Raw genomic sequence first — 13232 nt, forward strand, 5'->3', positions numbered from 1 at the left:
TTGGGGTTAAGTGACTTGCCCAGGGTCACACAGCTAGGAAATGTTAAGTGTCTGAGGCCACATTTGAACTCAGGTCCTCCTGACTTCGGGGCTGGTGCTCTATTCTCTGAGCCACCTAACTGTCCCAGGAACTTTGTTTTATAGCTACCCAGCAAAGTAAAGTTACTTGATCATGGCAATGCAGGTAATACTGTATCAGTGCTAGATTTAAGATGTGAATCTAGGTTCTCTACCTTCAATCCTAGGGCCTTTTCTAGTACTATTTGGCAAAGGTCACATAAAAAAACAAGGGACAATAGCTAAGAGAGGAAATCTCTAATTCACTATTAGTTTCACTAGGCCATACTGCCAACCTACAAATATTGGGTTAGTATAATATATTAAAAATAGCAAAAAAAATCTAATCTATCTTAGATTTTAGCTTTCTGGAGGGGAGGAATTATACACACATGGTTCTTTTGTACAGGGCCTAGTACAATGCCATGTACAGTTAGGTATTTAATGAGTATTTTTGAAAATGAAAGTTTATAACAATTTCATTTAAAATGAAATTGTATAATTTATACAAGATTATATAAGGGACTAAACAGTTAAAACTAAAATTGTGTTTTCCTGAGGAATGGAGTATTAAAATATTAAAGTATCTATAATAAGAATAATAAAATAATTTATCTAACAATATGGAAACTTAATTTAGCATTTTAAATAATTTCTAAGACTGAATTTTGAAAAAAAAAAGCCATATACTATTCTCCCAAACCACAGAAAATAAAGTATGCATGCAACCTTGTTTATAAAAAGTAGTCACTGGCCCATTTCCCTAGAAACATCTGCTAGTATTCACTAGGTTTCTGTCTTGAATGTAGGTGTGTGTGGGTTTTTCTGCATGCAAACTTACCGTAATTAAGTGAACTTCCCAAAAGGAATGTTATTTCATCAATAACCATAGCAAATGTTGCTACAAGAAGACTCTGCTTATATCAACATAAACAGAAGCAGTATGTGTTTGTCCAGCACGCACCTAGATACCCAGAGCCCCTGAGGGAGATGCTGGCAGAAAGGTTAGTGGAAGGCCACCCAAAGAATAAACAAGGGCCACTGTACTCCTTATTTCACTGAATCAGTTTTTTACCATGATATGAAGTAAGTTAAAGCCAAAAGAAATCAAAATAAAATGATATATTATTTGAAGTTGGAGGAAAATATGCTACTATAAGATGTATGTTGTTAATGGAAAATTGGTCAATATTTTACCAATTGGACTTTAGAATATCTTTAGGCTGTCATTAACTCATCAACCACTCTACTACCAAAAATATAGCTGCTGAAATTCTATAAAGCTTTGAGAGGGATCTAGAATCAAAAAAGTCCTTAGCAGCCCTAAAGGATAGAAGACATTCCTACAAATCTTCTACAAACTTGTTTTTTGAGGATCATTATATCTTTCATGTCACACAACTATCTGCTTCCCCATTCCTCTCTACCCTGTCTTTCCTTTGCTTGTCAGAACAAGGACATACTTGTGGGAAATCTAGTGTGTTAGGAAAAAAAATGGTTTTTTAATAGCTGAAGCTTTTGATTAACAAAGTTCCTTTTTTTTAAAAAAGCAAAATTTGATTTGAAGCAAACCTTACTAATATCAGAGAATAATAAAGGTGAAAGGATCTTAGAAACCATCTTGTCTAATCCCCTTATTGCAATTATGCAGCTAAAAAAGATAATCAATGTAAATGCCTGCTGTGAAGTACCAAACTAGACTTTGTTGAAGCAAGATTCTACAGTCCATGGTACTCCTACCTATACAGATTTCTGTTGTGGAACATTAGTTTTGGATACCTTGCGGTTTAATTTTTTCCTTGCTCATGGTTACTAACCAGGGAATGCTTCTTCCTTGAAGAAAGTTCGAGTGTTGTGTCATAAAGGCTTTCAACAAAATTTCTAAGGCAGGGGACATTCACTTCATTTTTAACAGCCTGAAAGAAAGATATATGTATATTAATATCATTAACCAAATGTTGACTTTCCTTCTCTGACTTTGAGAAATTCATTGAAAGAAAAATGTAACTCACAGCTGCTACAGGGACGAGAATTTCAACAAATAGACCAGCTAACGCATGCTTGATATCCTTGTCTTTGACTTCCAGAAAATAATGTGCACACTCCTATGAATTAGAACAGAATAACAAAACAAAACAAAAAAGCAATTAAAAGTTGGAATGAAGATATGAAACAAGACTAAAATGTTTATAACTCAATATGATATGTGTTATTTATAAAAAGGATTACACACAATAAAGATATCAATCTTCATTTATTCCCAAACTATTTATCTCGGTGCTCAAAAGAAAAATATCACCCAACTGCCAGTCACAATGGACAAAATCAGCATTATCTCATCCTAATTTGACAATGCTACCCATTTTATCATTTCTACTTCCTCCTATTTCAATATTATATGCTGAAATAATCTTCTGATGGCAATGGATACACTTATCAGTTCCTTTGCCAATACGGATATTTAGATTATTTTAACAGAATGAAATTTTATCCATAGGCATAGGAGATTATATTATATTTTGAGTCCTGAGGCCTTTAACATATTTATTCTCATTGTTTTGTCTGTTCTGATGTCTGTTTTGTCCCCCACACAATCTGTTTCTGGTCAATGGGACATGTCTATGATGGATTTTCAGCAATCTGAGTTTCTTTTCTATGAGGCTAACCCCCATGACTCCATAACCAATAGGATATTGCTCTTCTATCATCTCGCCAGTTTAGTCATACAATAAAAGTACAGTTTTTACAAGGGATTGTATAAACAGAAATAAAATCTTAAATTATCCATATATAAATTTATGACATTTAAATACTTTCATTATATGACTTCTAATACTGGATGAAATGAAATGACCAAATTTGAAAAAGACCAAAATCTATCAGTAACTTAATAATATTTGTCTGACATATACAAATATCCTCAAAGAGAGCTAAAAACTTTTCCTTATATAAGACGGAGTATAAAGATTCCTGCAAGTCTGGTAGCCCTTCCATAATTTTATATTATGTATTTATGCCAATATTCTCACGCATAGACTTGACCCAAAGTTAGAGCCAAGTTCACTTGGTACATGTATGAGTAATATTCTTCATCTGTAGCTGGGAAAACTCAAGCTTTCAACATATTGACTATCATCCAAAGTAAGCCAGTAGCAGAACCCGATAAAACTTAGACTCTATTCTTTATATCTCATGAGTGCTTACTAAACTAGATTCCCACCACCAAGAATTTTTCTCAAGTAAACCATGATAAACTTGACATTATCTACATTTAAGCTCATACAGCTTAATGGGACTCTTTTAAATCCTATGCTTATCAACTACTTATTTATAGTATGAATGAGAACCATTTCTTTCTGCTTACATTTGACGTTCTCAAAGATATACACCATGGATAAGAGAGTATGTTAATTATCATTAGACATTATTATTATTATATTAAACTAGTTAAATTCCATCCAGACCAAATGGCAAATATCTATGAAAGGGACTTATGTCAGTAAGTCAACTGGCATTTCTTAAGGGTCTACTAGGTACTGAGACTATACGAAGCCCTAAGGAAATTTAAAAAAAGGCAAAAACAGCTCCTGAATACACTCAAGGAGCTCATAATTTAAAGAGGAAAACAATATGAAAACAACTCTGGGTAAATAAGCGATATATCATATAAATTATAGATTAGCAATAGGAGGAGGTCACTTGAATTAAGAATGGGGAAAGATTTCCTGTAGTAGGGAGGATTTTGGTTAGGTCTTAGAGAAAGCCTAGAGACAGAAATAAGAAGGGTGAGAATTCTAGGCATAGAAGATAGTGAAAATATATTGAATTTGGAGATGGAGGAAAAAACAACAATAACTAATATATGGGACCTGCCAATGTACTGTCCTGCTTTATAGTATAATGTAAAAAACAACACACCAACAAGGTAAGTGAGAAAAGAGACCTCTGTGTTCAAGTAGAATTTAAGTGTCTCTTTCTATATACCCTGTCCCTTATTTCCCTCCCACTAACATTGGGAAGTCAAAGCTTCCAATTTACAGTACAAAAAAAATGAGATGGAGTGGACTCATGAAAGTCAATCCCATGTTAGCCTTACTACCTGTACTCACCTGCATGAACTGAAGAGAAGCTTCAAAGTCCTCCACTGGATACATTTTAATGCGAAAGAATTTCATACCCATTATTAAACTGATAATGCTTTGAACTACATATGGGCTCTGCTCTTTATGCCGGAGCTCTTTTAGTTCTGCCATAAATTTTTTCTTCACAGCAGGGAATCTGAAGGTAAAAGACACATGCGTTTGGTCAAGCCCAGATAGGAAAATCACTTTTATGCAGACCTCCCTCAGAGTATCTAAGGGAGAGAGAGTTCAAGCAATACCAGGATTTGATGAAAAATCCAATTTTCCTTTGCATTTTATTGTACTATATTTAATCTAACATGTATGTTATCTGTACTCTTTCTAAATGGCTAGGTTTTTGCTTGCAGGGTTGTGGTGAGTGTGAAATAAAGTACTGTTTATTTGAGTGAAGTTACAGTCTTGGATCTCAAAGTACTGAAACTTCAGGGCTGTTAAGAGTGTAAGAAATGCCATAGTGGGCCAGACTCATATATCTTCACTGTTGTTTCAGTATCACTGTAATTTGCAAATGGATTGTAATGTCTTGCATTGAAATATAAACTTTTTGGGGTCAAAGACTGTTTCACTTTGACTTTAGTATCCTCAGTGCCTAGAACAGGTATATGGGAAACAATTAGGAAATGTTCATTGATTAACTGAGCGCAGGTAAGCAGGGCACATGTATACCTAAAGAATTTTGTTGCCACTGTCAAAGTTTATTGCTATCTAAAATTGCAAGATTTGAATTTTAAAAAACATGTAATCTACTGATTGCTAAAGAATCTATTTTCAAATTATAGGAAATGTTATAATTGAAAAAATCAAATCAACAGTTATTTACAAAATGACTATTATTCTGGAATACTAGAATTAGAGGGATTTCTGAGAGGTTTTAAAGAGATAATCTTAGGAAAATTTTTTGTAACTTTTCTTACCTGGTAGCTGATATTCAAAAAGGTAGTACATATTCAAAAAGATACAATTATGAACATTAGCTCATAAGCTCATAGGCTTAAGCTATGTTCTTAACTTATTATATGATATCATGGTCAAAATTAAAATTTTGAAATGACCCATGATGAGATTTTATACTTATGTAATCTTTGTGAGCATATACCAGGAAGAAGCATGACAGCAGGCTGAGCTGCCTTTGGGAAACTGCCCAGCGTTCTGAAGAACTCCAAGGTTGCTCCAAGGTACAAAGGCTTATTATTATTATTATTTTTGGCAACACAAACATCTAACTAAAATTCTCACATTGCTGCAAATCTTGTGGCACCATAATCTCTGAGGTGGAGGTTCTTAACCTTATATATGTCACGAACCATTTAGTGATTTGGTGAATGCTATGATCCCTTATTAGAATTTGCATTTTTCAAACAAGATTAGAAGGGAAGTAACAAATTGGGAAAATATTTTTACAGTTAAAAGTTCTGATAAAGTCTCATTTCCAAAATATATAGAGAACTGACCCTAATTTATGAGAAATCAAACCATTCTCCAATTGATAAATGGTCAAAGGATATGAACAGATAATTCTCAGATGAAGAAATTGAAACTATTTCCACTCATATGAAAGAGTGTTCCAAATCACTACTGATCAGAGAAATGCAAATTAATACAACTCTGAGATACCACTACACACCTGTCAGATTGGCTAAGATGACAGGAACAAATAACGATGAATGTTAGAGGGGATGTGGGAAAACTGGGACACTGATACATTGTTGGTGGAGTTGTGAAAGAATCCAGCCATTCTGGAGAGCAATCTGGAACTATACCCAAAAAGTTATCAAAATACCCTTTGACCCAGCAGTGTTACTACTGGGCTTATATCCCAAAGAAATACTAAAGATGGGAAAGGGACCTGTATGTGCCAAAATGTTTGTGGCAGCTCTTTTTGTTGTAGCTAGAAACTGGAAGTTGAATGGATGTCCATCAATTGGAGAATGGTTGGGTAAATTATGGTATATGAAGGTTATGGAATATTATTGTTCTGTAAGAAATGACCAGCAGGAGGAATACAGAGAGGCTTGGAGAGACTTACATCAACTGATGCTGAGTGAAATGAGCAGAACCAGAAGATCACTATACACTTCAACAATGATACTGTATGAAGATGTATTCTGATGGAAGTGGATATCTTCAACATAAAGAAGATCCAACTCACTTCCAGCTGATCAATGATGGACAGAAATAACTACACCCAGAGAAGGAACACTGGGAATTGAATGTAAATTGTTAGCACTACTGTCTATCTACCCAGGTTACTTATACCTTCAGAATCCAATTCTTACCGTGCAACAAGAAAATTGGAGTTACACACATATATTGTATCTAGGTTATACTGTAACACATTTAATATGTATGGGATTGCCTGTCATGGGGGGAGGGAGTGGAGGGAGTGGAGGGGAAAATTTGGAAAAATGAATACAAGGGATAATGTTATAAAAAAATTACTCATGCATAAAAAAAGAATTTGCATTTTTAATGCATAAGATAAAATACCTAGGATTACAAATACAGTGATCAAAATAAGTCAAAAAAGTGAAGTTTTTATACTTTTATACTGCCTTAAGGCTAACTGTTTGATATACTAACTCTGGGAGGTAAGTTTTTATAAATTTCCCCCATTTTACAATGAAGGAAACTGAGGCACAGAGAGGTTAAATAATTTGTCCAGGATTGTTTATCTAGTGAATATCTGAGGAAGGATTCAAATTATAGTTTCTATGCATTGCGCTATCTAGCTACTTCATAGCTACTGAAAACAAGGTTAAATTTGTTTTGGATCTCAGAACAACATATCTTTTGATAAAAATAATTTTATTTGGGTTCCTAAGACAGTCCACAAAAAGATGTATAATGTGGCTGAGCTATGCTTTAAATAGAACGGAAATATAGAACATAAACACAACGTATGGTAGTGTATCTGCATTCAGAATGCTATCTTGGGGGGTAAGGAGTATTCACTGGTACTCCCGCAATGTGTAGAGACTTCAACTACATCCTCCAAAATGTCAGGGGCAGGAGAATCACATCAGATATGATGACATGGAACAACCACAATCATAATGAGAATGAATGCCAGATTCATGAGATCCCAGATCCATGGCATTTGGAAGATTGAATAGTACTTCTTTGAATCCTGACTCACTATTATTAATACTGTCTTCCTGATGACAGATGGATAAAAAGCTCTGAAACTCTATGATCTCAGAGAAATTAAAATGCATCCACTCCAAAAGATAATGGAAAGCCTCAGAGTGTAGATAAGGAACTGGAAGAATATTATTAAGGATGGTGATGGGTGTGAGAGGTCATATTAAAATAAAGTCAAGTGTATGATTGGAAAAGCAGATGGAACAGTCATGTGTTAAGAATTGGATATAAGTATAGACTTCAACAATACTGTATGATGATCAATTCTGATGGATGCGGCCCTCTCCAACAATGAGATGAACCAAATCAGTTCCAATAGAGCAGTAATGAACTGAACCAGCTACACCCAGTGAAAGAACTCTGGGAGATGACTATGAACCACTACATAGAATTCCTAATCCCTCTATTTTTGTCCACCTGCATTTTGGATTTCTTTCACAGGCTAATTGTACACTATTTCAAAGTCCGATTCTTTTTGTGCAGCAAAATAACTGCTTGGACATGTATACATATGTTGTATTTAACACATACTTTAACATATTTAACATGTATTGGTCAACCTGCTATCTGGGGGAGGGGGTGAGGGAAGGAGGAGAAAAATTAGAACAAAAGGTTTTGCAATTGTCAATGCTGAAAAATTACCTATGCATATATTTTGTAAATAAAAAAGCTATAATTTTAAAAAAAAGAATGGGATATAAAGTGTGAGTAACTTCAGTGCTCCTTCCATATCCCTGAGATATAAAAAGAACCAGTTAAATATCCAGGCTATTGGATTCCTTTATGGAGTACAAATGGAAGGACATGACACAAAAAGATGAGAAGGCAGAGAAGAGTTGGGAGCTATACTGATGGAGAACATTCACAGCTATAAGAGATCCATCAAAGTATGGCAGAACAAAAAATATTTCAATGAGAATTAAAGCATCTAGTTATATAGTTTTGGAAGAAAAAGATGAAAAAGCAGGAAGTAGAGAATGAAATATTTAGTAAAATATTTCTAGTTTTTTTTTAATCTTGACATGAAAATTGACTTAATTTTTGCTTAAAATATATATGCTTCTGTCTAAAAACTGTTAATCTTTGAAGAGTAATATCCATAATACCATAAGTTTATTATTTTAGGTTAAAAAAATCCCTGCAACAAAACTGGCCCTGTACTTTCATCAGCATCAGGAACTACTGATAAAGTTAATTCTTACATATTCTGTGATAGAAAGTCTTAAAAACTGGCTAGGGCACTGAGAGGCTAATTGATTTCTCTAGAGTCAAAAAACTCATATGTATCAGAGATTTCCCTGACTCAGTGACCAACTCTCTATGGATATACCTCACTGCTTCCTATTATATTATAAATATATTTTTCTAATATATTATAATTGAAAATAATTTAAATATCTTTTCCAACACAGTGTGGAAACATCATTTTCACATATCTATGATTAAGCTATTTATAGGGGTGCAACTCATTTCCCTAGATCTTTCCAAGGATTTGTTCAATTCACTTGAGGAAATGAAAACCAGATTCAGTTTTCTGATGCAACCCTAAAACCAATATGAATGAAGGACAATTCTTCTTTGAAATTTATAAAATATACTAAAAAGGCAAACTCTATGTTGTGAAATATCTATTAAATTCATATCAAACAATAATATACTTTTAAAATCAGAGAGCTTCAGGACAAGTGATCTAAATCACGATTTAAATGGATTTGATGCAAATTCAAGCACACCACTTTTAATCAAAGTCTATAGTTACTTAATCTCAATGTAAATGGCTTTTAAAAGCTTAACCCAATCTCCAAATTACACTCAAAGATAATTTTTCTGAAGTAACATTATCACCATTAAAATGACAAGATGCTGCTAAAACCCTATTAGACTAAATATATAATCCTTATAAGTAACTAAAGTTTAAGAGAAAAAAAAAACCCTATAACATCCTAGAATCTCTTTACTATGGGAAAAATGATAAATGTACCATGGAAATAACCTTATTTAGGAGAGAATGTAACTGCAATGAGCCTAGTTATCCCTGGTTATTTTTTCCATCAGATAAATTTGTTATTCTGGAAAATGATCAAATGAACACTGAAGCTGATTTTACTAGAGAGAAGAAAGTAAAGCACTAATTCTTAAAAAATCACTGCTTTAACTGATTTAAGGGCAACTTTGCTAATCTTTAATAAATGTTAATTATTTGACCAGTGGAGAGTGTATTAATTCTTTCAAGCAATTTAAGTATGAGAATATTGTAAGTCAGGAGTTTGTAAAGGTTATACAAATGACTATGAAGACCTTAAAACAGCTCCTAAATATGAACGATTCATGAACTACTAATTACAAATAGAACTGGACTTAATGCTTGCACCATGGTGGATCATTAGAATTCTAGAGTTCAAAGGAAACTCAGAGGCACTTAAAACAGGTTCCTCATTTAATAGATAAAGAACTGTGGTCTAATCAAATGACTTACCACATTGGTAGTGTTGGAAGAGATTTGAATTCAAGTTTTTTGACTTCATAGCCATCATTTTTTCTACTGCCTCCCTAGGGCTACCAACCACTAGTGAAAATAGATCTCATTAATATGGCATTTCTATTTTCTATTGATAACTATTATTAATCAACTATTAATTTTTTTTCTTTCTTAGTTTATAGAATCATTGAGTTAAAACAAACCTTAAAGGTAGTACATTGGATAGAATTTTTCTGGACATGAAGTCAGGAAGAACTGAATTTAAATCCTACTTCATAAAATTACTAGCTGTGTGTCTTTATACAAGTCACTTATTCTCTCTTATTCTATTTTATCATCTGTAAAATGAGCTAGATGGTTCAATGGATAGAGTGCTGGGCCTGAAGAAGGGAGGGCTGAGTTCAAATCCAACCTTAGATACTTATTAGCTATGTAGTTCTGGACAAGACACTTTAACTTGTTTGCCTTAATCCACTCTAGAAGGAAATGCCAAATTACTCCAGTATTTTCTTTGCCATGTGATATGGTCCAAAAGGTTATGAAGAATCAGACACAACTAAACAACTGAACAAGAACAAAACCACCAAAATGAGAGCTAATCGCTTAGGATTGCTTTGAGGATCAAATGAGTTAATCTGTATAATGTACTCTGCAAACCTTAAATCACTATGTAAAATTCTAGCTATTATTATCAACTATTATCATTTAGTCCAAATTCCTCTTGCCACTACTGTTGAAAGACTGATGTTTTGGTCTGCTCCTGGCTTAGCCTGGCTTGGCCCACACCCACAAGCAATTTGAAAGCAAAATAACTCTGGGAGGCCTTCTTACAGTAACTGATACTCATGGTACATAATCCATCAAAACAAAGGAAAATGGAAGTGGTTTCTAACTTTGCTACTTAACACCTAATGTAAATATAACACAAAATTATTCTGGGGCTGTTGCAAAGAAGTTATAGAGTTTTATGAAATGAAAGGATTGACTGCCTGGCAAAAAGAAAATAGCAACTTTTCATTTATTCAGAATTTGAGTGTAATGAAGTACTCCACTAAAGCAACTCCACATTTTCTAAATAACAACTTTCAATCTTCAATGCTTTAAAAAGTTGTAACCCATTTTGAATAGAAATATATCTAAATAGACATATATCTAAACCTCAATCTCCTTCAATTAAACTGATTCAATCTTTTCTTGAGGACTTTAAGGCCATCAATATGGATATTAATTATACAAAGGTAACATGATGTGGTACAAAGAATAACAGGCTGTAAATCTGAAGAGGTGGGGAGTTTCTTTCCAGCTGTGTGACCTGGAGCAACTATCTTTTTTTTTTTTTTAAATAATAATAGTTTTTATTTACCAGATGGATATTTGCATGGGTAATTTTACAATGTTGACAATTGACAAAACTTTTGTTCCAATTTTTTCCCTCCTTCCCCCCCCAGATGGCAGGTTGACCAATACATGTTAAATATGTTAGAGTATAAATTAAATACAATATATGTATACATGATCATATACATGATCAAACAGTTATTTTGCTGAACAAAAAGAATCAGACTTTGAAATAGTGTACAATTAGCCTGTGAAGGAAATCCAAAATGCAGGTGGACAAAAATAGAGGGATTGGGAATTCTATGTAGTGGTTCATAGTCATCTCCCAGAGTTCTTTCGCTGGGTGTAGCTGGTTCAGTTCATTACTGCTCTATTGGAACTGATTTGGTTCATTGCATTGTTGAAGATGTCCCCGTCCATCAGAATTGATCATCATATAGTATTGTTGATGAAGTATACAACGATCTCCTGGTCCTGCTCATTTCACTCAGCATCAGTTCATGTCAGTCTCTCCAGGCTTTTCTGAAATCATCCTGCTGGTCATTTCTTACAGAACAATAATATTCCATAACATTCATATACCACAATTTATTCAGCCATTCTCCAATTGATGGGCACCCCTCAGTTTCCAGTTTCTGGCTACTACAAAGAGGGCTGCCACAAACATTCTTGCACATATAGATCCCTTTCCCTTCTTCTTTTTTTTTTTTTCCCTTTTTTTTTTCCCTTTCCCTTCTTTAAGATCTCTTTGGGATACAAATCCAGTAGCACTGCTGGGTCAAAGGGTATGCATAGTTTGTTAACTTTTTTTTTTTCTTTTTTTCTGTTTTCTTTTCTTTTCCTGAGGCTGGGGTTAAGTGACTTGCCCAGGGTCACACAGCTAGGAAGTGTTAAGTGTCTGAGATCACATTTGAACTCCGGTCCTCCTGAATTCAAGGCTGGTGCTCTATCCACTGCGCCACCTAGCTGCCCCCAGTTTGATAACTTTTTGAGCATAGTTCCAAATTGCTCCTGGAGCTTCTATCTTGATGAGCTTAAGGGCCCATAGTCTTGATGAATTTATTCTAAATGATTAAAAACCTTTTTTGGGATTTTTTTTTGCTAATATCAGGTCATGTAGATAGTAATGGTTGCTAGAAAAATGATCTCAGGAAAAATAAAGTATTATTAAGCTTTGCTTAGTCAGACAAACTACATCTTCTGGATCTCTTCTTACTTGAACTCTTCCACCTACCATACCCTCGTGCAGACTCTTACTATATCACACTTGGACTACTGGAATAGTGTGCTCTTGATATCAAGTCTCTTCCTGTTCCAATCTATTCTCCCCATCACTGTCAAACTGGTTTTCCTGAAGCTCAAATCTGACTATGTCATTCTTTTAAACTTCAATAGCTCCTTATTGCCACCAGGATAAAAAACACAACATTTTCCCTCTAGATTTTAAAGCCCTTTATAACCTGGTCCCTTCCTACTTTTCTAGACTTTTATACCTTATACACCTCTATGTATTCTGTCATCTAATGGCAGTGTCTTTGATGTTCCTTCCATGAAATACTCTGTCTTCTGCTTCTAAGCATTTTCTCTGGCTATCCTCTTTACTTACAATGTCCTTCCCCATCTCTGCTCCTATGTTCCTTTAAGTTTCAGCTAAAACCCTACCTTCTACAAGACCCTGTTTTTAAGTCCTCCTGTATCTTGCTGCCTTCCTTCCAAGACTATCTCCAGTTTATTCTGAATATATGCTGTGTTTGTAAAGAATAGTTTGTATGATACTTCCCCCATTAAACTGTGATCTTTTTGAGAGCTGACTAATTTTTTAACCATTTTCTGTGTTACCAACACTCAGCATATGGTTGGTGCCTACTGAATTATTGACCTTTCTAAGAGTTGTATATCACAATAATTTGGGCAGCTCTTAAGTTGGTCCATAGACTGAACTTTCATATTAATTATCGTATGTGATTACCAGAGAAGGAATGTAGACTAGTAGACAGAGAGAATCAGATTTGGAACCAGGAAGCCCAAAGTTTATGCCCCATTTGACAAATATTAGCTACATGATGCTGGCAATT

At 34.2% G+C, this 13232-nt stretch overlaps 1 protein-coding gene across 1 annotated transcript in view; it reads right to left on the bottom strand.

Moving 5' to 3' along the window:
- FRY (FRY microtubule binding protein) overlaps positions 1–13232 on the bottom strand; it is a 467849-nt gene that overhangs the window by 155079 nt on the left and 299538 nt on the right. The window contains 3 exon segments of the mRNA XM_074303532.1: positions 1875–1973; positions 2070–2162; positions 4167–4335. Coding sequence (XP_074159633.1) covers positions 1875–1973; positions 2070–2162; positions 4167–4335 — 361 coding nt within the window.

Source organism: Sminthopsis crassicaudata, chromosome 3 (genome assembly GCF_048593235.1).
Source record: "Sminthopsis crassicaudata isolate SCR6 chromosome 3, ASM4859323v1, whole genome shotgun sequence".
Taxonomy (NCBI): Eukaryota; Metazoa; Chordata; class Mammalia; order Dasyuromorphia; family Dasyuridae; genus Sminthopsis; species Sminthopsis crassicaudata.